At 38.8% G+C, this 26420-nt stretch overlaps 3 protein-coding genes across 3 annotated transcripts in view; 2 read left to right on the forward strand and 1 right to left on the reverse strand.

Moving 5' to 3' along the window:
• Nucleotides 1-20983, forward strand: part of LOC129741847 (transmembrane protein 214-A) — a 99967-nt gene extending 78984 nt beyond the window's left edge. Inside the window, exons 5-8 of the mRNA XM_055733649.1 lie at nucleotides 8360-8680; nucleotides 8760-8882; nucleotides 8974-9104; nucleotides 19544-20983. Of these exons, the coding sequence (XP_055589624.1) occupies nucleotides 8360-8680; nucleotides 8760-8882; nucleotides 8974-9104; nucleotides 19544-19658 (690 nt within the window). The 3' untranslated portion in view covers nucleotides 19659-20983. The remainder of the gene's footprint in view (nucleotides 1-8359; nucleotides 8681-8759; nucleotides 8883-8973; nucleotides 9105-19543) is intronic.
• A 1868-nt stretch (nucleotides 20984-22851) lies between these two features.
• Nucleotides 22852-24139, reverse strand: LOC129741850 (tRNA selenocysteine 1-associated protein 1). The gene is made up of 2 exons (XM_055733658.1): nucleotides 23947-24139; nucleotides 22852-23854 (listed from the first exon to the last, which is right to left on the reverse strand). Exons 1-2 carry the CDS (start codon nucleotides 23980-23982, stop codon nucleotides 22913-22915), a joined length of 978 nt encoding a protein of 325 aa, XP_055589633.1. The 5' UTR covers nucleotides 23983-24139; the 3' UTR covers nucleotides 22852-22912.
• Nucleotides 24140-25201: 1062 nt separating this feature from the next.
• On the forward strand, nucleotides 25202-25936 carry LOC129741852 (uncharacterized). Its single transcript, XM_055733660.1, has 3 exons — nucleotides 25202-25356; nucleotides 25517-25729; nucleotides 25787-25936. Exons 2-3 carry the CDS (start codon nucleotides 25517-25519, stop codon nucleotides 25877-25879), a joined length of 306 nt encoding a protein of 101 aa, XP_055589635.1. The 5' UTR covers nucleotides 25202-25356; the 3' UTR covers nucleotides 25880-25936.
• The last annotated feature ends 484 nt before the right edge of the window (nucleotides 25937-26420 follow it).

Genomic DNA, 26420 nt, shown 5'->3' on the forward strand with positions numbered 1-26420 from the left:
CTAGGGAGTATGATCAATCAATTAGAATTTACAACCAGATTCAGTTGTGGTCTGAGTCTTTGATATATTCGTATTTGACTGAAATCAATTCCTTGGATAAAAAATAACCAGCAAAAAGTTAATTCTTCTTCTGAGATGTGAGTGTGAGGTCATAGTGGTTCTGTTTCATCATTACAACTCTGGTCTTGAGAATCTCATGTCCAATTCTAGTTAAGAATTCTGATTCAAAATTTTTATATATTATCTCACAGTGACTTTGAGTTTTGAATTTTGTTTTTTTAATCTGCATGGTTTTGTTTTTAAATTTGTCTACCATTACTTTGAATCGTAATTAAAATTAAGATGGATTTGAATTCTTCCTTTAGTCGCAATTGAGATTTTAAATATGGTACAGATTCTCAAATTCATGAAGAGATAATCAACGTAATTTATGTTTGTTACTTAATTTATCTGTCTTATGGTGAAAAGTGATATCCTTTTTAGTACGAACATCTTAAGATTATGAAATTTTTTAGACAGATAGAAAGTCAGAAGAAATGAAAGATGGTGGAAATGAGAAGGTTAATTTTATTAGAATTGCCGAACAAAAATTTGGTATGTGATGATAATGCTTCTAATAAATTCTACTCGCTCATTTTCATAATCTTTCATTTCTTTAACTTTCTTACTGAAAAGGACATCACTTTTCACTTCGGCTTAAAAAAAAAGAATTAAAAAATCCGGCATCATAGCATCGGTGGTTGTCCACTATCAGACTATCAACCGTAACGTTTCGCAACCAAACCCTGGTTGTAACGAACGCGATGATAACAAACTGAGAAGGCTACACACTGATAGATCCGTTTCTGAGTTAAAGGGAGTTTATCTGAGCGATCACATATTATTAAAACATGCAGATAAAAACCAAAATATGAGCGCTAACAGCCATAGCAGCTTTGCCTACTAGCGACATGTTCGCGAAGTTGAAATCAGAAATACACGCTTTGCGAGTTTTCTATTTTTTTAATAAAGGCTAACATTTCTTCTGAAGACTGCAACTCGATTTGACTTAAAACAAAAAAGTCATTGCAATGCAAAGATTGTATTTTCGTTTCAAATTGTCGTTAAACACGCAATGAGTACATTTTACCCATTGAGTTTAACATGAAAATTTGTGGATAAAATATAATCTTCGAACCGAAATAACTTGTTTTGTTTTAAGTTCAATCGACTTGCAGTCTTCAAGTAAAATGTTATCCTCAATTAAAATTATTATAAAATAAACATAAATAGGCAATCGATTAGTAATGAAAAAAATATTTGACGAAAAACAGTTTTTTATGCTTCTTTAGAACACAATGTCTAAAAAAATTTTCACTTTTGAGATTCACTGCAACCTGTTCCTGGTATCAGATTTTGCTCAAATTTTGACTATGGGCTTCTGATGATTCCCTTAAATCATCTAAGTCTTTATTTTACAAATGTTTTGATTTTTATGTAGGTACCTATTTAAAAGGACGATTTAATATATTAATAAAAAAATCCTTAATTGTGATTTCTCATAAGGATTGAATTAGCTCTGAACACGACGATACAAACAACATACTTAGTTGAGCAAAGTTTAAGTGCACAAAAATCCACACCTTTAGATGGCTTTGGTTTAAAAAATATTCACGCTAGGTACACATTTTGGTCTGTTAAATAATAAACTTTTAGACAAAAAAAAAGTTTTTTTTTCTAGAAAAAAGGTTGCTGGCTTGAAACTTTGATACCAATTTGGTTCATTTTTACGTATTGTCTTCAACCCAAACAAAATTGAATAAATATAAAATATACAGGGTGACCACCCATTCAGGAAATGCGGGAAAAAGACGAGATTTTAAATCCACCGGACAATGCGGGAAAAAGCCGAGAATTCTTTCGAAAAGTCGGAATTTTTTGGCTCAGTGAAAGTCTGTTTAATGAAGTTTGGTCGAAATAGGTCTTAACTAGTAGAAATGGATTGACAGTTGATCACCAATCTCTTTCCAATTGACTTCGACCGATTTCTACCAGGTCGAAACGATCCCTCCTACCGAGCTGGATCGGTTTCGACTAGTCCCAATTTGCTTCATTGAACAACGACCTGACTAGTTTCGATCAAAACATACTTAATACTTAAAAATATCTAAGAAACAAATAAAGTGGAAAAACGATCATCAAACAAATTTTAGTTTATACCCTTTTTTTTAATGAACAATCTTATTTGTTAAACATTTTCTACTCGAGTCACATACTTTTAAAAATTTAAAAAAAAACCTGGGTATCAATCTAATGATTTGTCATAATTGGTAAAAATAACTGAAAGAAAAAATCATTTCAAGATCATTTACCTCTAAAAGAAAGCTTAATCGATTTCCGTTTATATGGTTTTAAAACTAATTATTCGGGATTTTGTATGATGCGGGACCATGCGGGAAAAATTCGGAAAATCAAAAATTAATTTTGAGTGGTCACCCTGAAAATATGAATTTTGTGAAAATTTTAGGACCCAGATTTAAAAAAAAATCAAATCTTTAAAAAGTGGACTTTTTTAAAAGATAGCCTTTTACATTTTTCGAAATCGTAAAAAAACTTTACCTAGTATGACGAATTGGCTAAATGATATCTGCTCATGATACATAAAGGGTGATACGGTCAAAATACGCGTGTAAATCGGTGAAATCGTTTATTTAAAAAATCAAATTAAATTTCTTTTTCAAGTTTATTTAGTATAAAATTCAGGAAAAATATTCAGTTAGGCTTCCGCTTTTCCAAATTACCGGGCCTTACGCTTAACCCCTCCCATCAGATTTTGTACAGCCACCTTGTCCACCTTCTTCGCCGCAGAAAGCCAGTTTGCCTTGAAATGCTGCTCGTCCTTAGCAGTTTTTTTTTTGGTCTTCTTTAGGTTCTGCTTGACAATAGCCCAGTATTTCTCAATTGAGCGGATGGGAGGGCTCTTGTCCTTGGGAACCACCTGAACGTTGTTGGCGGCGTACCACTCCATGGCCTTTTTACCGTAATGGCAAGATGCCAAATCCGGCCAAAATAGTACGGAACAACCGTGTTTCTTCAGGAAAGGCAGCAGACGTTTATTCAAACACTCTTTCACGTAAATTTCTTGGTTGACAGTCCCGGAAGCTATGAAAATGCTGCTTTTCAAGCCACAGGTACAGATGGCTTGCCAAACCAGATATTTCTTCGCGAACTTTGACAGTTTCATGTGCTTGAAAATATCTGCTACCTTTCCCCTTCCTTTTGCCGTATAAAACTCCTGTCCCGGAAGCTGCTTGTAGTCGGCTTTGACGTAGGTTTCGCCGTCCATTAACACGCAGTCGAACTTCGTCAGCATCGTCGTGTACAGCCTCCGGGATCGCGCTTTGTTCGTCGTATTTTGTTTGTCATCGCGATTTGGAGTCACTACCTTCTTGTAAGTTGATAGTCCTGCTCGTTTTTTGGCTCGATGCACGGTTGTAGACGATACACCCAGCTTGTTTGGGGCATCTTGGAGAGAGAGGTTAGGGTTTCGCTTGAAACTACCGGCAACTCTCTTTGTCGTCTCAGCGGCTTCCGGTTTTCGATTTCCCCCCAATCCAGACTTTCTGGCTGTCGACAAATGTTCCCAAAACACTTTAATTACATTTGTAACGGTTGATTTGGCAACTTTTAGCGATTTTGCCAGCTTTGCGTGCGAGTAGCTCGGATTTTCGCGATGCGCGATCAAAATTTTGATACGCTGTCTTCCTTGGACGGCATTTTGACAACTGAAGAGTGAATCCCAAAATCAAAATAGGAGCAACATTCTACACACACGCCTTCAAAATGAGGGGTGTTTAGGTTTTTTAAATGCAAAATTGAAAGAAATACGTCAAGTTGATATTGACCAAATTTTGACCGTATCACCCTTTAAGTATTTTTGGGGTTTCTTGTTTTTGATAACGAATACCTATTGATTTTTCAATCTTTGCTCTTAATATGTATTGAAATATAGAAATTTAACATTCAGCTTTTCTTCTATTCCTTTTTTTTTTTTTAAAAAATTCAGAATCAATTATTTTTTTCAAAAATTGTGAATCTCAATTTCCGATAACAAACTGTAGATTTCTTGGTGTCATTTTTTTCAGAATCTTACATGTCGTTTTACTATTAAGAAATAGAATTCAAATTTAAGAAAGTATTTTCCGCTTTCAGCATTTAAACATTGGAATTAATGACGAAAATAAGTCTACAAAAAAAAACAAAATATTGACTGAAATTTATTTCTTTAACTTTATCAGTAATTTCTTTACCTATCTTAACATAACTTGGTAGAGAATTTGGAATTTTTAATAACTTTTTTATCTTCAATTCCTTATTGTTCAAAATCTCCAAGGCATGTACTTTGTCAAACTGCAAATGAATGAACTGCCGTGATATGCCGAAGTGACGTATATACCATTTAAAGTTTTCGCCTGTACGTTTTTTTCTCTTTCTCCTTATTTTCCACTTCTCCGGAGCAAAAACTCCATAGAGCGATTCAAAAATGCTTTAAGGCTTAAGAGCCTATATCATAGAAATAAATCAATCATCAAAACCCTCCATGAAGCGTTTCTTCCTACGGCCCTGGTTGCAAAAATCAAAAGGATAGGGAAATAAAGAAATAATCATTTTCTGATTTTATAATTTACCACGAGTAGATTTACGTCTAAGTAACCTAAGGTTCTGCAGAATGTTTCTTTAAAGCTTATTTAGGCTAAGCTTTAAAGAAACATTCTGCAGAACCTTAGGTAACTTAGACGTAAATCTACTCGTGGTAAATTATAAAATCAGAAAATGTTTATTTCTTTATTTCCCTATGCTTTTGATTTTTGCAACCAGGTCCGTAGGAAGAGACGCTTCATGGGGGGTTTTGATGATTGATTTATTTCTATGATATATTTGCTAAAACAATGCTTTAACTTTAACTTACTTTTCCGAACTCTATCTTCTCTTTAAAACTATCGATCTTATTCTGTAGACTTTTCTCAATCTGTTATTAATTTTTAATTTAAGCAAGAAATGTTAACAGTGCAAAACGAATTCAATTTTGGCTCCTCAAACCTACTGGATTGAGTCGCTTCAAATAAATGATTTTAATAAAATGCATGAACTAAAAAAACATTTTTTTCTTACTACATGTTTGATTATTCATTTTTAAGTTCCTTCTCATTATGAAAATCGATGAAAATTATAAAAAAAAATTTCAAAAGATAAAGAGATTAAAATTTTACGATTTAAAATTGATTCTTGTAAACTCGATCCAACTTGAGATTTTTTTTTTTTTTTTTTATGCGGCAGCTTTATGAGAAATCACACGGCCCTTTTGAGGCCAAAACTTCTCACCGCGGGGGAAAGCTGGGTAAATGAAATGGGTAGGATTTGGAGGAGACCGCAATACACCGGGCGAATTAGGAATGTGTCCCACTTAAACTCCGGTTGCTCTCTGACAAGTCAAACCCTGGCGAACCAGGACTGGGCTTGCCAATGAGCCGTATTACGAGCGAGGGTATTATAATTGGTTGTATGATGTGGAAATGTGCAACACTGTGTCATGTGAAGTGAGCAAGAAATAGTAGCTTTGGTTTGGTTTGTTTGCTGGATTCGTCGTGATATTAAGTAGTATTGTGTCGTCTGAAGTGAGCAACAAATAGTAGCCTTTGTAGGGCTGAGTTTTGTTGTCACACTGAGTAATATTGTGTCATGTGAAGTGAGCAATGTTTGAATTTTGTTGTCACACTGAGTAGTATTGTGTCGTGTGAAGTGAGCAACAAATAGTAGCCTTTGTAGGGCTGAGGTTTGTTGTCCCAATGAAAAGTATTGTATCGTGTGAAGTGAGCACCAAATAGTAGCCTTTGTAGGGCTGAGTTTTGTTGTCACGGTGAGTAATACTGTGTCATGTGAAGTGAGCAACAAATAGTAGCCTTTATAGGGCCGAGTTTTGTTGTCACAGTGAGTAGTATTGTGTCATGTGAAGTGAGCAACAAATAGTAGCCTTTATAGGGCCGAGTTTTGTTGTCACAGTGAGTAGTATTGTGTCATGTGAAGTGAGCAACAAATAGTAGCCTTTGTAGGGCTGAGGTTTGTTGTCACAGTGAATAGTGTTGTATTGGGTCCTACCTGTCACCTAACCTTACTCGATTCAAAAACTTTGAGCCCATGATAATTTTCTCTTGAGATTAACATAGATTGGCGTATAAAAATATTTACAAATGAGTAGGTAAGTCTTTAGAGATTCGAAACAAATGCGTGGCTACTCTGTAATTATATTAACAACTTGGATACCATAAAACAGAATCTCCATTAAAAGGTGTTTATCACTGCAGCAATTGTAAAAAAATCTACGTTACACAAACAATAGAATAATTGATAAATGGCCAAACAAGACCATACTACTAATGACGATGCTGTTCCTCTAAAGCCTCATCGCTAACTCTGAACATCTTCTCAGAGCAACTTTCCTCAATCTGTTTCGCTTAAAAGAAATAACACTCCTATTTTTAATTCCCAATATCATCTTCCTGAACTGCCTTTATATTATTGTTTTTCAAAATCGTAACATCTTTCTTCGACTACCTTAATTGAATTTCAAGTCTAACCGAACAATAGACAAATCTACCAAAAAGCGTTGAAACGAGAAAGAATTATTGTTAACAGGAAACTGTCCAAAAAGCATTCTGAACCAATGAGCCTCTAGTTCTTGTAAAATGCTTGATTTAAGAATAAGCCTTCGAAATTCATAAACCGCAAATGCACACTTACTAGAGCATTGGGGAGACGAATACTACTACCTTTACCTCGCCTAGTAACACATTGAACACTTATTAACCCGTGACCCATTACAGCCCAGGATACGGGGACACATCTGAACCTACAGAATACCTGAAATATAAAACTTTATTAAACAAATTGTATGAAAAATTATATCAGGTCAAACAATCATTACTGATCGGACCATATTGAACACTGGTAAGACGTTTGTTTAAAGCCGTGGGGCCAACACGTAGGTTCCGTTTCACTGGTATTCATCAGTGATCCGTTCGTGTTCGCAAGATCTGGTGTGATACTATCACTATTCGATTCTTTAAGATCTTGCGCGACAAGGCATACCCATTCATATCAAAGTGATATAAATGAGCCTCTTACCATGCCCACGGTTTAAAATTGATTCTTGTAAACTCGATCCAACTTGAGATTTTAGTTCAAAATTTAGCTTTTTAAAAAATTGCTATATTAAAATGTTACTCAATACACCAAGAAAATATGGCATTCCCTGTAGTCTTTTCTACGTGATTGTTTTTTCATCAGCAATAACTTTTCATTAATAATCGATTTCATAAGTAATTTATTTTGGATAATTTTTGAAAAATATAAATCAGGTATTTTACATTGTACAAAACCCGCAACAAAACTCAAACATATTTGTGATTTTTAGCTGAATTGTGTACAATCGTGTACAATTGAATTACCTAAAAATCAAAATTATAAGTCTATGATCTCCTGCTATTTGCATTCCTTAACGAAATAGTCATCTTGATATTTTTGAAAACTTATTTCTAAGCTGAATCTGAATTTCGAATGATAACGCAATTTTATATGATTTGTGCTTAAGTAAGAACTTTAACTATACACATAACACACGACGTATTACAGAACACGACACTTAACGTTCTTACTTTACGGAAAAAGGATATAAAGTTACCTTTTGTCGACCGGTTTCGGGCTCGATGTTGCCCATCTACAGGACGATGTCCGACTGATTACACAAAGGATAATTACAGCTCCAGTTTCATACTTGATGTAGTATTCGTCGAATGCAAAGATACAGAATCCGAAAAATGATAACCGAAATACAATTTTGATTTTGATAATATTGAACCAAATCCTTCAAAACAAGTGAAAGTATCTCAGTTAAAAATTTATATTCAGAACTGAATTTCTATTAACGAGTAAAAATTTAAAAAAAAGGCAGAATTTGGGATTAGTTTTCGTGGTTTTGGCTCCAGTTCTGAATAAAGGTTATTAAAATTCCTCGCTTGCTCTTTCTGGATCCTCATGGGGGGAGGGGGATATTCGTAAGCTCAAATATTATATTTTCAATTGGATTTCTGAATGAATCATATTTTTACAATCGCAAATTAAATTTCGTATGAGAATAGGTTGGTATTTGACAAAATCACTCCGGTCCTTAAGAACTTCCTTGGATTCTTGGGAACCATTCCGAACTTGCAGGATATTATTCTCAAAATAAACTTCAACTGAGCTTTTGATATTACCCTTTTAAAACAAAATCCAAACAATAAGTTTCATTCAATTTTCTCCTTCTCTCACTCCGTTTCGACAGCAAGTACAGGAGAAGGTGTCCACAAAGAAGAACAAATCTCCCAAAGCCAGCAGCAAATCGCCCTCCCGAGGACCGGTCGCCCTGTGCTGTAGCTTCCTGCTGGCCACATTCCTGCTGTTCGGCATCACCGGGGGCCTAATCGGATTCGACACCTACCGGGCGGGTGGCAAGTTCGAAAACTCTCACACCGGTCAGCTGCTGAAGCAGGCGGGCCTGCTTCCAGCTGTCCAGGATGGGTGGACCTGTACCCTGAAGTACAGCGCCCGGGGCTACAAGTGGGCCGAGGAGCACGTACCGGTCTACTACCAGAGCACGTCGAAAGTGAGTATCTCCTGTTCGGGGGGTTTATTTGTTTAAAGTAAATTTTTGTTTTTAAATTGGAATCTTTTTTCTCTTGCAGGCCGTTGGACCATACGTCGAATTTTCGATAGACTTCAGCAAAATTCTTTGGAATGGTGCCAAGAAGGGCTTCGGCAATGCAAAACTGCTGGTCGAGCAAAAAACTCCAGTCGTTGCTGAGTTTGTAAGTATCTTTCGGCGATTGTTTTTTTATATTACTTGCTTTATTGTGTTATCAAATACTGATGGTTTTTTATTTCTTTCTTGCCACGCAGGTTGAACAGTACGCACCAGGGCTGCCGAAGAAGGTAGGAGACTTTACCTGTTGGTCGTGGACGACGGTCAGCAACTTCTGGGTCAACACCTATAATCAGAGCTGTGAATTCTTCAAAACAAAGGTGTTTGTGTAAGTGTGCTATAAGCTTTCGGCTTTCCGGGTCACATATTACTGGGTTTTGTATATTCCATTTGAAATATTTAAAAAAAAATTATATTTCAAAGTTGTTAATGGAAAAACGTAAAATTGTATTCGCAGAATGTCATTTTTTTTTGGTTTCACTTGAATATTGTTTTCTCATTTTGTTTTTAAATTCCAATATATGGAGCTTACTCAGCTTACTGAAAAATTCTCTGGCTACAACTTTGCCAAAGACAACAAAGCGGTGTAGGGGTAGCGAGAAAATAGAAAAGAAACTATCAACACGTGACAGATTTTCCGTTCAATTTTCAGAAATATTATTTTAACAAGAAAGTGATTGACTTTACCGGCGTGCAGGACCTTGCACGGAAATGCCTTTTACTGTGCTAAGATGAGATTGACTAATTACTCTTCGTGTAAGTACCAGCCCAGATGTTTTCATGGTTCAGACGGTCGAATTTTTTTTTTTTTTCGAAATCCACGAAAGACTCTCTTCATGTCTTAGAATTCGTTGATCTATTTCTTCCGAAATCCAGTTGCCGTCGGAATGTACCACCAATCTTTTCCTGGATCATGTTCAGGACATCTTTGCAGAGTCGTTCTGATCGAAGTTCTTCTTTCTTCGGGGCATTTACGAGGATACCCTGCATCCAGTCGGCCGGGAATGTTGCAGTGTCCCAAAAGTCAGTGCAACATTTGTGCTGACAAGGCAGGGTCAGCTTTGAGCATTCAGGCAGGGAAGCAATCGATCCCAGGCACTTGGTTGGATTTCATGTCTTTGACTGTCCCTTCTAGGAAGCGAGGACGCTTCCGAGTTGTAATTGTTGTTTATTTCACGACAGCAGTGCGGCTTACTATTGGCGCTTCGAGATGTGGGTTCTGTTGGCGATCGCTATTTGTGACTCGGAAGAATGGTTCGGAATACTCAGTCCACGCTTGAGCTGATCTCTTCGATCCGCCAGTTGCTGACCCCGCTCGATATTTTAGCGACGTTCCTTGCACTTTGCTATACTGCCCCTACTTTCATAACAGTCCCATATGCAAAAACGAAAACAAAAATCGTTTAATCGAATGTGATCTAGATTGTCATAATAAATCGTAGGACCTGAAATTTTCGAAATTTGGCAACTGGTAAGGTCTGGAGCACAATTTTTGTTTGTTATGGGACTGTTATGCGAGCATATTTGGAACCTTTTTCAATTCTACTTGCATAACGGTCCCATACAGAATATGGTTTGCTCACCAAGCTACCTTGTAAGGCTTAAATTTGATCATTTCTGAACTTGTAAATGTAGTTCGTGAATTCCACATTGTAAGTTGAATCTTATCATAGTTTTTAGTTGTTTCTGATAGTTTTTCTCACTTCTTCTTCTTCTTCTTCCTCTATTTGTGGCTGCGATTTGCGAGTCCACGATTGGATCGGCGACTAAGACCATATATCCAGCGGTTTTCTTGACGGCCCACCCCGTCAGTACATCGTTACGTTGTTACGGATTTTATTGGATTTGGTGATTCTCGTTATAGCTTAAATTTTCGTGTGAGTTTGGCTTAAAAATTCTACTATTTCTTTTAGCAATGGTATGTTTTTCATTTTCAGTAGTTCGGACAAATTTTGAAATTTGCCATCAAAGCTGTATTTTGATCTGAGTATATTGTAGCGGCGACAGTGTATTACTGTGTGTTCTGCGGTTTCGGGTTGTTCACAAATTTCACAATTTGGATCATCTGTTACTTTCATTTTATGCAGCCAGAATCTGCTGTAATCATGGCCTGCCATAAGTCTGTTTATGGTTCTTGTTTCAGTATTGGTTAGTTCGTTTTTGTGGTACCATGGCTTTTCGCTATAATGATCTTGTATACTAAAGAATTTCCTCCCTTTAGAGAGAATTTCGGCGTAATCTTTATACCATTCGTCGGCTTTCTGATGCTTAAGTTTTTTAAAGTAAAGGTAAGAGTCTTTCAACAGTATTACATTTGCTATTTTTTCGACTTCCGTTTCTTCGGCTCCTTGTTTTGCTAATTCATCAGCTATATCATTTCCGATCAACCCAATGTGACTTGGTGTCCATTGGATAGTTATGTCCAGTGTTTCACAGAGTTCTAATATGTTTTCTATTATTTCGTTGCGATAGTATGCGGTTAAACTATTTTCAAGCACATTGCACGATGAAAGCGAGTCAGTAAGTAAAACTATTTTTCTGAAGCCAGTACTCCTCACCTCTTCTACTGCCACCTGTATGGCTGTTATTTCAGCCGTCATTATACAGGTTTCCATTTTAAGTCCACGAGAGATTTTACGTTTGTTTGTTTCCAGATACACTCCTATGCCACAGCTGTTGCCAGTTTTAGAGGCATCTGTATATACTCGATGGTGATTTTTGTACTTAGATTGAAGAATGCCCAATACTGATTGTTTGAGTATTTTGATGTTGGTGTTAGATTTAGAGCTTATAATTCCTATACTTGTTGAAATTGTTACTTTCCGTGTAGGTGCTCGTACCATGGGACTGATACTTTTGAATATGTTAAGGTGTTCAAAAAAAAGTTTTTCTATGTAGCTAAGCTTTCCTCTATCTCCGTCATAGTCTGCTATTCTTGATAGCTGACTGTAAAGTGGATTGTTGAAGCATACTGCTTTGGCTATTTCCTTGTTTGTCACGTAATTGCTTCGTATTTCCCAAGGCTCTTGGGCTGCTAGAGCAAGAAGAGTGTTGCGGGGGGTGGTTTTGCTGCAGCCTGTTGTCTTTCGTAAGCCTGCATTGAGTGTGACTTGGATTTTTATCTTTATAGGTTTGGCTGGTGTTGTTTATGATCGATGCACCATATTCAGCGTAGCTTCGTAGAAGAGCATTATAGACCAGAGTCATTGTTTGCGGATGACCACCTCCTCTTATTCCGCCAATGATTTTTAGCATTTTTAACCTTTCTTGGATATTTTGTTGCACTTGTTTGACGTGCCCTCCAAAACTTAATGAACGATCTATTTGTATTCCGAGATATTTATGGTTCATTGTCATTTCCAAAGATTCGTTATTGATGGTGATATTCAATTTCTTTCGACCACCGTGAAACAGAACGATTTTTGTTTTGGCGGGATTTATTTTAAAGTTAAGGCTGTTGGCTTTTGCTACAAAATCATTGAGTTTTCGTTGTGTTTTTATTTCTACCTGTTCTATGGTTTTCGCTTTGATGATCAGGGCGAAATCATCGGCGTATTGTAATAAAGTCGTTTGTTCATCTTCGATCGCATGTAGGTCAGCTGTGTACAGATTAAAAAGCGTGGGCGATAACACGTCCCCTTGTGGTAAACCGTTACTAATCATTCTTGATACGGACTGGTTTCCTACTTGTATAGATAACTTTCTGTTCTTTAGAAATGACTCTACCCAGATGATGACTTCTGGTGGGAATTTATGGTGACCCATTATGCTTACTAGTTTGTCTGTTTTAATTGAATTGAAGGCGTTAGAAAGATCAACAAAAGTGGCTGCCGTGATTAATCTTTCTCTTTTACTTCTCTTGACGGTGTTTATAAGAAAGTTAACGCATGTCGAGGTTGATAGTTTTTGTCTAAAGCCGAACGAAAGCTGTGGTAAGATTGAATGTGTATCTAGGTGATTTTTTATCTTTTCGAGTACAACACTATTGATCACCTTAGTCAAAGTTGGTACCAGAGAGATAGGCCTTTTGCCTTCGATGCTGGATTGGTCTTTGCCGCTTTTGGGTATAGCTACCACTTTGATTTCTTTGAGTTGGTACGAAAGAGAACCCGCTATGTACATTTGGTTCAACTCCGTAATTATGACGTCCCTTACACAAGGTTTAAGCTTTTTCAGCATACCATAAGTAATCAAATCACCTGATGGAGCTGAATTTGGTCGCTTTTTCGAGAGTATTTTTTCCCATGTTTCCACATTAATTAAATTGTATTGGCAAACAGGACCATATGACAGCGATGTTTCCAGGTCAACATCATTTTTGCCAAAATGTAATTCCATAAACTCTTCAGCCATTTGTAGGTCTTCTTGAACCGGATTGTTAACTTTCTGTTTCTTTTTATTTCCAGCGATCCTGTTGACTTTTATCCACAGTTCTTTGGAGCTACACTGTGGGTCTAAGCTCGCAGCAAAACTTTCAATATTCTTTATAATTGACTCTTTCTTTTTTCCGAATGAATATTGCTCTTGTTTTCCTAACAATAATAGCATTTTCAATTGTACTATTACTATTGAAAGTTTTAAGCGCTTCTGTTTTGTGTTTCCACGCCTCCTCTACCTCTTTGTCCCACCAATGTTTTGGAATATACTTGCTCTTCTTTTTATTTCTCTTAACACTCTCTTTGACTTTTGTTCTGAAATCCTCTAAGTTGAGTATTTCTTGGCCTTCTAATTTTGAAATATCTTCGTATATTTGTGTATGATTTACAAAGTATTGTGACTCGTTGTGCTTATTTTCTGTTAATGTCATATCGATCAGTAGATGTTGACTACAACCGATAGTTTGTTGTTGTATTTCCCACTCTGTTACTTGTAATAAATTTGTCGAACATAACGAAATATCGATAGCAGTGGCTCTCTTACCTATTTCTAAGGGCTTGTATGTTTTCTCTCCTCCGTTAAGTAATAGCATGTTTGAACTGTTGATTATACTAATTAGTAAGGTACCTTTAACATCAGATTTATCGTCTCCCCATGCCGGATGGTGACAGTTAACGTCTCCGCCAAGAATCACCCTCCTGTATTGGCTAAGTTGAAGGAATATCAAATGCATATTGGTCTCAAACTCTGATCTGTCGATAGAGGGGGAAACGTAAACTGCGGCCACCACAAGATCTAGCTTAATGATTTTTATGGCAACGAACTGTATGTCATCAGATGACACTGTCGTGGATAGTCTTAGGTAGTTAAAGGAGTGTTTCACGAATATTCCTACCCCTCCGTAACCATCGTGTCTCGATTGAAGAACTTTATGATATCCAGTTAAATTATAAGCTCTGCTAGACTCTTCTCCCGGTTTGGTCCAGGTTTCCGAAAGAAGAGCTATTGTGTAATTGCCCTCCGATAATACTCGCAGTATTTCCTCTTTATTTTTATTCAAGCTTTGTACATTAGATTGCAAGATTTTCATTTTTATTTACATTGCTTTTGTTTTCTTTTATAATTTCTAAGCTCTTTGGATTTAACTCACCTTTATTGATCATTCCCGTTACGAACGTTGAAAACTTTTCTCGGTGTGTATACACAGGTATACCTGTACCGTTGTCAAGTCGAATTTGTTTACTCGACGATGGGGTGGGCTCTTTTTCCTCGCTGAAAGTGGTCTTACCTTGTTGGGCTTTCCGTAAGCTCGCTTTGAACCTCTCGGCTTCTGTTGTTCTATATTTGTTGAACAGCACAAAAGGGGTTTGCTGCTCTGATCTGTCTTTCGTCTTGCTCTCGAACACCGAAACTTTGTCGCTGATGCGAGCTGCTCCGGTTTTCTCAGCCTCACGTTTACGGCGAATGGTTCCACGTTCCTGTTCTCGCTGTTTGTATTTGCCAGCCGTCATGCTGGCGTACGATTCAGATGGGGTCGGATCTTGAGCGGCATCTGTCAGTGCCTCGTAGTAGTTTTGTGTCTTTGTGGGAAATTGTTCAATTGCTTCTATAGTCGTCAAATTAGTACGAGCCAAAATCGCTTGTATATTATTTTGGCGGGCTCGTTCAGGGCATTTAACGTCTGTTGTCGAGTGATTAGTACGACAGTGAAAGCACTTCACTTCTTTCGAACAAGTGTTATATTCTTCTGTAGTCGCATGAATTTTAGAGCATTTTTGACAACGCTTTTTGCTCTTACAATTGTCAGTTCGGTGGTTATACCTTAAGCAATTTAAGCAAATAGACGTTTTTCTATAGAATGGACGAACTCTCGTCGAGCAATGAAAGATCTTGATGGAATTTGGTAATTTACTTGTACGGAATAGGACACTTACCCTCTCTGTTGGCTCTTTTTTATTTTCGCTTATCCACCGAGTGAGTCGTTGGATTTTCATGATTGGATACTCACATTCAATTCCTTCTAATAATTCTGCGTCTGTAATATCCAGGGGAACGTCAGCGATGACTCCTGCCACGGCTACTAGGTGTTGAGGGATATACGCTCTGTAGTTCTTCTCTTTAAATGTTGCGTCATTTGTAAGACGATTTGCGATTTGATAATTATTAATGTAAACCATTATTTTATTACGACCAACATTTTTCAAATCAATGATATGAGCTTTGAACATCATCATTTTTCTCAAAGTATTTGCTAGGCCCAATTTGTTGATTTGAGTGGCATTGCTTCTGTTGATATTTTCAACTATAACCCTGAACGGTCCTTGGTCGGTAGCTTCGTACTGATAGTTCACTTTTTCCTTCGCCTTTTGTATCGGATTGTACCTTGTGGGTGTTTTGGGATTTTCCATCTCTTGATCGTCTGGTGGTGCGCTATGCATTGAGTCGTCAGCCATTTTTGATTCCAGGAAATTGCATAGTAAATTTCTCACTTAACCTCACTTTTTATGTTCACTAGCACTGGCGTCTCTATCGCCTATTTAAGGGTTTGATTTATGATAAACCGATATTTTATCTTTTCACAATATCACCGTAGCCCTAAATACACTTCCACTACTGTTTTTACAGCTTTAAAATCACTTTCGAAAAGAATTTTTCGTATAACTTCGTACAGCTCAAAAAAACACAACCTGTCGCACTTGCTTTTACACGTTCATTCGTAGTTTTTCTCACAGGAAGACCATCCTTCCTTTATTTTAGCCTGCCTTCAAAAACTCTAGTTAAATTTACTGTGTAGTGTGCATAATTAGACATCAAGGGAGTTGAATTTTGTTTAAATGACTTAAAGCAATAAATCAAAGATCATTTCACCGAAAGAAACATAGTAAGGTAACTACATCCGTGGTATTTCACATATGGGACTGTTATGCGGGTATATTTCATATGGGGCAGTCACTAGTTGATATTTTATTTTTTCGTAATTTCTAGAATAAAGTCTCCTTTTTTATTGTTTTATATTGAAGTCCAATGTTCAAAATGACGAACTGTCAGGTTAGATGAAAAATGACAAAAATTCATATGGGACTGTTATGCGAGTAGGGGCAGTATAGCCCTTGCACCATATGGCGGTGAGGAATGTCATATCCGATCAGCTTGAGACTTTTTCCAGGCTCTCTTGTCCGTCTACCAGTTTTTTTATTTTTTTCATATCTTAAGCCGGGCGGCTGCTCTCGCTGACTCGATACATGTCTGCTCAACTCCAACTTTCGCCTTACTCCGATCATCGACCATAGTCCAGGTATCATTCGACATCCATTCACTTCTTATACTACACACATTACCCATCTACTACAGAGGATGTCTACTGGTACGACAACAAAGACACGCCCAACGTACGAGATCCCGGCAATGAGGATTCGATGTCCAACAGGCAGCAGCTGTGGGACAGCTCAACGAGAGGAAGGTGGACCCATCGACTGATCCCGCACATCGGGAGCTGGATCGGAAGAAGGCACGGTTCATGGAATACCACTACCGGTTTGGACATGTGGCTTCGCCATATTGCCCAGATTGTGGGGACGTAGAGGAAACACCCGAACATGTGGTGTTTGCTGTCCGAGGTTTGCGGCGGTACGTACTTCCATATTTGCCGCCTGTGGGCCCGACACGACAGCAGACAACGTGGTACAGAGGATGTGTGCGGATTCCTACACTTGGCATGCGGTCAGCAATGGGTTCACCCGAATCATGGCTGCCCTGCAGAGAAGCTGGAACCAGCGGCAGTCCAGGAACGATGTAGGATGACTCCATCGACGGGGAGCATCTGAGAAGTGTGCGTCCGATCCCTTGATCGAAGCTATAATGAGGCATCATCTTCTGCGTAGCGGAGGTCAGGGGTGTGCCGCGAACGTGTGTATGGGGGGTATCCGAGTAGTGCCGCTTCCTAAGGGGGAAACTGCGGGGATAAGACTTTACCTCCCTCGTAGCGGACCTCGAAGGAAGAGGGTTAACCACTGTCGGGGGATACCCACGGGTAGAGAGGCTCTCGATGCCGGGCGAGCTTTTCGAGTCGGTGGAGAATGTCGTCACCGTCGGGAAACATCCGAGTCGTAGCGTTCAAAGTTCCGAACGTGTGCGGCACACGTGTGCCGTGACAGGACAAGCGCGAGTCCAGGACAAGCTGCTCTCGATCTGGCACATGACGGGCAGAAAAATCCGCGGGCCGAAAATCCTAGGGTTGCCAGCCAAAGGGGATAAAGAAGACCGGATAACGGTCGGAGAACACTGACCCCATCGACGGGGGGCTGTCGAGTAGAGTGCGTCCGACCCCACGGTTTGAAGCTACAAACAACACCTTCTGCGTAGCGGATGCCGAGGGTGCACCGCGTTCGTGCGTAGGATTCTCCACCTTCGGGGAGTATCCGAGTAGGGCGGTTCCCAACGACAGAAGCTGCGGTGATAAGACTTGACCTTCTTCGCAGTGGAAATCGTTGGGTAACGGTTATTCCAGGATCGGGGAATACCCACGGGTAGAGTGGCTCTCGACGCCGGATGAGCCATTCGACGTCTTCGTCGGGAATCGTCCCGCGCGTGTTGTGACAAGCGCGAGTCTAGGCTAAGCTGCTCTTGATCTGGCACACGACGGGCAAGGTGGCAAACCTCGAATCTTGGAGATAAGAGGTCATGCTTCGAGCCGTCAGAGGAAAGGTCAGGCCTCGAACCTCCAGGCAGAGAGATTTGTGTGGTCGACCCCGAGTCTTTATGATAAGGGGTCGGATCTCGAGTCGTAAGAGGAGGGATCAGACCCTTAATCAACAAGAAGAGGGGTACAAGTGGTCACCTCGAGTCATTACGAGCAGAGGTTAGATCTCAAGTCGTTAAAGGGGAGATCTTGCCTTGAATCGTGCAGAGGAGAGGTCAACCTCGAGTCGATGCAAGGAGGGGTCGGATCTCGAGTCGTTAGAGGAGAGATCAGGCCTCAAGTTGCAAAGAGAAGAGGTTTGTGTGGGAATCTGAAGTCATTGCAAGGAAATGGCGTTCTCAAGTCGTTAGAGGAGAGTTCAGGCGTCGAGTCGTAAGGATGAGAGGTTTTGCTGAAAGTGGTCTCGTTAATGAGTATTGCCTTGGAGCGCACTAGCTCGAAAAGACCTCCCACCATTGAGGTATAGTGTGCTAATCAGTTCGAGGTGGGAACTAGGTCTGCGGCCCCAGGTGAAGTTTAGGGAGTAGGGGGTATACACGGAGTATATCATAAGTCTTCCCATTGTACCCATGGACCCAGAGTAGCAAACTGGGAGGACGCGATGGCTCGCCGTGCCTTGGAATACAATCCGTAAACCGGGATTTACCACCTGTGGCTAACAACTAAAAAAAATACTCTGCTGACAGATGCTATTTGAGCAGCCTCTGACCTGGATTGTTGTTGCACGTCACTTCTGACATGGAGATTAGAGGCCACCAAAGCTTCTACAGGGTTCTGATACCCGATCTCCGCTAAGGCTAGCTGCGAGGAGCGAATGAGATCCGGAGTTGTGGATAAGAGGTGATTGACCACTATGCGGCCTCATGTTCGGCAAATAACAAATATAACATTTTAGGGCGATTTTCCGAATTTCCAAAGCTGCTTTCGTTCTTCTTCTTTGTCGTTCAGTCCTTCAATCTAGCCTCGACAATACTGTTGTTTGTGACGTGGGTCTGTGTAGTGCTTCAGCACGAAGACGCTGCTCTCATCCTTTCTATGATCAGATCGAGGGTTGACCCTATATCTGACCTGATCGGAAGCCGTTTGCCAAACTCTCAAGCCAGCCCTTTGTCAAATGATAGTTCGTAAGACTATAAGTGCGCAGTTTTCGTTGTATAGGTGGTAGAAGATATGTGGTTCATTAAGGAACATAACGAAGCAGTAGCAGAATTTGGCGCTTGTTAGGAAGGGAGAGGGTAAAAAAACATACAAAAAAAGCTCTTTCTAAAAACAACATTTACAAAATTCCAACATTGTTTAACCCTTCGTTTCATAAAGTAACAAATTTGCAACACTTAATGTATGTAAAAAGTGAAAAATCGTATTTTATTTTAATTTTTTTTTCTTGATGTACGCATCATTTACAACCGTTGAAAATGATTTTAAACGATAAATAAAAAATCATGAAATGAAGCGTTAAGCAAGATCACCCTTGATGGTTTGAAACGTTACGAACAAGTTAGCATGGCGCCGTTTTTAAATCTTTCTAACTCGATTTTCTATAGATTTATATTAAAGTCAACTACTTTTTTGGAAAACATTTTATCTTTTTGTGATACGTTTTCGTTAGCTTACAGTCTAGCCATGTTCTGTAATGCTACTTATAAATTCCGTTAAAATAATAACTTTCCCTTCTTCTCTTATTTTTACAGTGGTCAGTTATCACCCGAAAACTTGGGGAAAGCCTTCAACAGTACCCAAGTGGCTGCTGCTCAGTACTATAGCTGGTTCCACGATCAGGTCGATTTCTACGCTAAGGCCAAGTAAAGCCCCCGATCAGCTTGGAGAGGCCCCGTCCCCTAACCGGCGGCAACCGTTGTTCCGGCGAACGGGTGGACTTCAAACCTTCAAAACCTGTGCGATGATTGAAGAGTGCTAGAGAGGTGTGCGTACTTTTCGTGGTGTGTTAGGAAATAAAGCAAAAAAAAAAGTGGAGCTATGCAATTTATATACCCTGATTATACTTGGAAAAGATAGGGAAAACAACACGCAACAACAAGAACAACAATTAAAAATGAGCGATAAAGATTTTAAACAACCGGAAGTACTAACGTGTTGAGTATGGAAAATTGAAAAAGGAAAAAAAAATCAGCAGAAGTATGTAAAACCAGTAGGAAGAAACTTTAGAAAGACTGCAACGGTGGCCGGTATTTTTTTCCGGTTGGAAGTCCCCTATGGGGAGTTGAGATTGAGACGAACAGACCCGGAATATAAAGCTGAACATCTCTTTTCGGGGAATTTTTGCGAGCTCTCTCTATCCCTTTCACGATGTGTTTGAAATTAGTGAACAGCACACTTATGAGTAGCTGTTAAAATTGGTGTATGAGTACGTGTGTACAGAGTGGCGAATTTACAGCGCTACCCGTATTTAAAATCATTAATTATTTGGAGAAAAATCGTCCTCATCCCGAATGAAAATGATTTATTAACTAACTGATTTGGTGCGTTTTCAAAAACCAAAAAATTCAATTTTTGGAAAAGTTCAGTTTTCAGCTGAATGATTTCAACTGAATTAGACTGGATTAGTAAATTATAGCGTCAACTAAACAGAAAACTTTCCTGTAGGATTTAAGTTTAAAAGTTTCATAAAGTCTCCAAACTAAATAAATTGTTGTTATTTCTGTTTATGTAATTTGATACTCATTTTCTGGGAACATTATGTCATTTCGATAATTATTCGTTGATTCGTAAAAAAATACTTTCACTGATGAGAGTTAAGTTCGACCCTTGACTTAAGTCAGCGTAAGTAAGGATTGATTTTTTTTTAACTAAAAGAACGTAACCAATAGTCTTGCAATTAACGACTTTGTTTTGTTTTTGAAGTATCCACCTACACACTACACTCAAAAATTCCCTCGTTTAGATACCTTTAATAGCAGAACGAAGCGAACAACGGAAATTGTGTAAAAGTTCACGTAGAACTTGTAATTTTTTTTAAACACTAAACTAATTTAATAATTATTTTTCATTGATTAATAACTAAGAAGGGGTTCCGAACACTGTTTGAGTATATGAGATAAAAACAAAAGTGAAAACTAATGGTAAATAGAAAGTATAATAAAAGATCTTAAATTAATTTTTCTGTTGTGAAATGGGCTACTGCATGGTGTTTTGATTTTGTGAAAGAAATATTCTCTGGGAATCGATTTTCGGTTGAATTGGTCAACACTATGAACAGGATAAGCTCTCTTTAGCTTGAAGAGATGGATGGAATTGGATAGAAAATAAAGTCATTTCTAGTATTTACTTTTGAACAAGTCGTTTCTCCACTTTCTATTCATTAAGTGCTTCCTGCTCAACATTGAATTGTTTCTATTATTTATTGCAACATCGAAGTTCTATAATGGGCTTGTGATATAGCTCAGTTGGCAAGTCTGTTGCCTCCTGAGCCGATGTCCGCGATTTCAAGCCCAAGAGTAAACATCGAACGCAGTTGTACCGGATAGTTTTTCAATAACGATCCGCCAACTGCAACGTTGATAAAGTCGCGAATGCCATAATGATGGTAAAACGACTATAATCGAAACAAAAAAAAAATCGAAGTTCTATGCCTCAATAAATACTAATGATTGAAAACAAGATTTTTCCCCTTTTTAATCACCTTAATTTATGTTTGTTACTGAATTTATCGGCCATAACGGCGAAAACCAATTTCCTTTTTAGTAAGAACATCTTAAAATCATGAAATTTTTGTTAGACGGATAAAGTTAGAGGAAATGAAAGATGGTGAAAATGAGCGGGTAAAATTTATTCAGAAGCACATACTTACCAAATTTGTTCAGCACGGGCCAACTACTATGAAGTGGTAGATACAGATAATGTTGCTAGGCCAAGCGTTGTGCGCCTCACAAACGAAATAAAATTTCATAATCTTGAGATGTTCTCACTAACGAGGACATCGGTATCGTGGAACAAGTATTGCTTTTCAATGGATCACAGTTATAAATTTATGATTTTGGGAGAACCTCGACCCTGAGGCTTGAAAGCTGAGACATGCAACAGGAAACTTGAGAAATGGAGACATGAGGCCTTAGTCTAAGATTTTATATCTGAGATGAGGGACCTGAGACATTAGAGATTAGATCTGAGACATGAAACTTGAGAAATGAGGCAGGAGACAGGAGACATGAAATATGAGTGGGAAATTAGAAGTGAGAAATGAGACGTGAGACGTGGAAGTAAAAAGTAAAACGCGAGAAGGGAGCGTGAGATATGAAAAGTGGGACTTCTTATTTCTCACCTTTATTTTCTAACGTCTTACCCTTTACGACTCCCTTCTCACATGTCACGTCTTATGTCTAAAGTCTTACTCAACTCTTCTCATGCCTTATTTCTTGTTTTATTTTTTACGTCTAACTTCTATTCTAACGTCATCCGTCTCACTTCTCACATCTAACTTTTCACGTCCCACGTTCCACGTTCCACGTCTAACTTACAACTTCACACGTCTCATATCTCGTATCTCACGTTCCATTTCACTAATTTAACGCCTCATGTCTTTCGTCTCATGTTTGATATCCTATGCCTCATGTCTCCCCCAGGTCTGAAGCGCAGGATGTTTGCGTCACTTTTGAAAACGATTGGAAACTAAAATAAAATGATTTGTTTCTAATATACTTTAGTGACCATAATATTGATAGTTTTCAAATCAGAAGAGGAACCAATAATAATTACAAAAATATATTTTTGAAGTTATTGCTAAAAAACCTCAAGTGTCCGGTAGATTACAAGATCCCCCTACTCATTTCTTTTTCAACAAGGTTTTTTATCCTTTGTAGTTTTTCTTCTCGCAAACCGCAAGAAGGGGTAATCAAGCAAAAAGCCTGCCAATAATAATGGATTTATGAATACCTAAACGGGGGCCATTATGATTCTTCTCAGAAATTTGATTAAAGCTAAGGTTATACGAAAAGTGTAACGATGTAAGTATTTCTCAAATGTCTCAAATCAAAATTCAACATTTTAGTTTAAAGCATTTAATGTAAAGCAATCAATTCACGACCGGAAGGTTAAATCTAAACTTAAAATACTTCCAACTGCTCCACGGGCATCCACTTGGAGCTCTCCAGGGCGTCGTACAGATTGCGATCCCGTTCCATCAGTTCCCGGTTCTGTTTGTCCACATCGAGCGTGAATTTGTGATCCACCAGGGTCAGCTCCTCGTCCTCGACCTGGGCATGATGATGATGGTGATGATGCTGCTGTTGCTGATCGTAGCTCTGTTGGGCGTAGGCTGCCGTTGGGTCAATAGCTGCTGCCTGAACGGCCTGCGTTTGCATCTGGTAGGCTGCATAAGGATCCGTTGCAGCAGTGCTATCGTAGTATCCTTGCCAGGCGCTGTAGTTTTGCCAGTAGGTGGTCGGATCATAGTATTGCGAATAATCTGCGCCGTAATTTACCAAACTAGCGGCAGTAGGAGTTGTGGTAGTGGTTCCGGGGCCAAGTTCAGATTTTGGTTTTGGAACAGCGTTGCAAATTTTCAACGGCTTACTTCCCAAACCGATGAAGCCGTTCATTTCGTAAAGAGCACTTTTCTGCTCATCTTCCAGGCCAAATTTAACGAATCCATATCCCTTGGAAAAGCCTGCGCTATCCAGGATAACCTTGGCCGTCTTGATCGAAGTGTACTTGGCCGAAAAGATCCGATATAGTCCATAGTCGTCTACATCGGAGCTGAGATCGCCAACCCAAACGCTGAATTCACGATCGGCCAACAAAGCCTTGCTCTGGTTGTTGGTTGCGCTGTTCAGCCGGAAGCGTACCAAAGGATTGGTACCGGGAATCGGCTTTCCGTTCAGCTTGTGCATCGCATCGATAGCGCAGTCGTCGGTTTTGAAACTGACGAAGCAATAGCCGGCCGGTTCACCGGTGTACTTGTTTCGCATCAATTTGACTGTTTGCGGGTCCTCTCCCATCTTTCGGAACGCAGCCAGGATGAAGCTTTCCGTCATGTATTGCTCCAGCTATAAAGGTGATTTTTTGAAAAACTTGACATCATGCAGTTCCGGTAAACATCAAACATAATTTAAAAAAAATTATAAAACAAAAAACTTACGCTGCCCATCCATAGTTGACATTGAATTGAACTCATCCTTTCAGTCTTGCACTTAAATTGCTTGAAAAATATTGATTTCTTTTTAAATATTGGAGGAAATCGCTTAATATTCGATTTGAAATTGGTTCGAGTTACGCGTAAACAAAATAAGCCCAAACACAACGAATGCCGTCCCCTTTATTAAACAAACAGGTATTTCCAAATAAATTACACGGGTAGATAAAAGTAAGCAGCAGTAAGGTACAGGTAACTCCTCACAATCCAAAGTGATTATTGTGTTATTTTACCTATCGAAACTTGAACCGCTGTGTAGTATTTAACTGTTTTATATTTGTAAGCTAATTTTCTTTTCTCTGATATTTAAAAAAAAATCTTAGCTCGTTTATAAAAAGTCTTATCAAAGCCATTTTTATTGTAAGCATAAAGGATAAGAAAAAAAAACAGTTATTAATGCGCTTTATCGCATAGTAAACTAATTGAAATGATAAAATATTTCTGATGAGAAATGAAAACTAATGACTAATGGAAAAATTAAATAATCTTTTAAATGTGATCCGCAAGCAGGCTTGCAATTTCTCTAAAGAGAATCACCGATGTGCTCGGTTTTCGATTCTCGGTAGAGATTCTCTGAAACGCACCGCAGAGATTTTTAGTCGAACCTCTGTAGAGAATCTGTAAATCAACACGACAGAGCTAACACACACTACAGTGAAAAAATGTTTTCACCAAGGAGAGCGACAGCGACGGCAGCTGGCTTGGCTTGTTGCGTTTACCAACACATACGAAGCTGAACCACTCGCCCGAAACATTCATCGTTTGTTGATGCTATTATTATGCACACCGTCGTGTTTGTTTTTGTCTTTGCTTTTTGGTGGCTTCAACTAGTCGGTTCTGTGTTTTCACCGGGGTGCTCTATACAGTGACAAATCGTCGCACGCCGGAGCTATTGAACTTAGGTGTGTGTGGCTTTCGAAACCGGGGTGCGAATAATGTGTGGAGAGGATCGAAAAATCTCACCCGGGTGATTTGCAACTATCGCACGGGGGTGTTTTTTTCTCCGTTCTCCGTTTTTCTCGGTAGAGAATGGCATCTCTGTCCGCAAGTTCAGGTGCTTTGTCTCGCGATTCATTAGAGTTAGATTTTGAAGCACATTTCGATTTTATTCGTTTCAAAATTGACTAAATTCATGAAATGAGTTTTTCCATTTCACCGTGTTCTTGCTCTGTCAGTTTTTTTGGCAACACTGTGTGATGTCAGTGGTGCTCCGTTTTCCATCTGTTCCTTCCCGTAAAATTGCAAAATCTTGTTTTGGTCCGGTTTGGTGCGGGTATCGAAAGGTTTCGAACGTTTTTGGATTATTCGGTGGATTTCCTATATTTAGTGTCTCTCAAACCTTGAATTTCTGCTGAAGTAAGTAAGACTAGCAATTTGCCAATGTCAGATCATTTGCAATTTAAAGCAGATTGTCAACAAGCATTCTTAAAAATCTTGACTCAGGAATCCTTGTTACATCATTATTGTTTTTATCTTTCGAATCCGCTTATAACCCACATTAAACAACCTCTCTCAGATGTCGTTGGGACCGTTCTTCCGTTCTCCGCTGACCGATCTGACGGCGTCAATGGTCAACCACCAGCAGTACGACAAATGCGGCGAGCTTGAAATGGCATCCATCGATTGCTTGGAAGCTTACGGAACCGTCCGTGGGGCGGAAAAGTGTGCCGATATTTTGGCTGATTTCAAAGAGTGCGCCGCAATGACCAAACAGATTGCCAGATTCAGGGTAAGAGTGGTACTTTTTGCTTGTTAAACCTTTATTACATGTGAACGAATATTCAAGGCCATGCGCTTGGAGAGACATCGCCAAGCTTTGCTGGGAGACCGGAAATGGGAGGAATACTACGCCAAGCCACCTCGTGTCGATGCCTATTAGAAAACCGAATGAAATCCTTCTGTTGTGCAAATAGAGAAACTGCTTTATTGGACGAAATCTTGGCAGTCATCAAATAATATCACAACATCCAATTCAATCCACTAAAATAAGAATCTTATGGACATGTTTAGGATACAATCTTCAGATTCAGATTCGAACTTTGATAAATTTGATAGATTAAGTTTAAGTTTTTCAATGTATCAGATTAGAGTTATACTCAGATTCAAATTTATATTTTTTATCAAGATTTATGAGGTAGACTGCATTGAGCAGATTTAAAATGCAAGTTTCGATTTACTACTGCCAGGCCCATTTTCTCCTAACAACAAACATACATAGGTATTCAATTTCAGATTTTAGATGTGGATTTCAGATTCAGATTTAGATACTATGTATTTCCAAATTTCATTTTATTTAGGTTTTATTAATGACACTTTACCATCTTTGTGGCATTCTTTTTTTTTTTTTACAAATTTCAAATATTAAGGGAGAGTGGGGATACTTGATCCCCTTTTCTTGTTTTCACCATATCTTTTTGGAA

This window comes from Uranotaenia lowii, chromosome 2 (genome assembly GCF_029784155.1).
Source record: "Uranotaenia lowii strain MFRU-FL chromosome 2, ASM2978415v1, whole genome shotgun sequence".
Classification (NCBI taxonomy): domain Eukaryota; kingdom Metazoa; phylum Arthropoda; class Insecta; order Diptera; family Culicidae; genus Uranotaenia; species Uranotaenia lowii.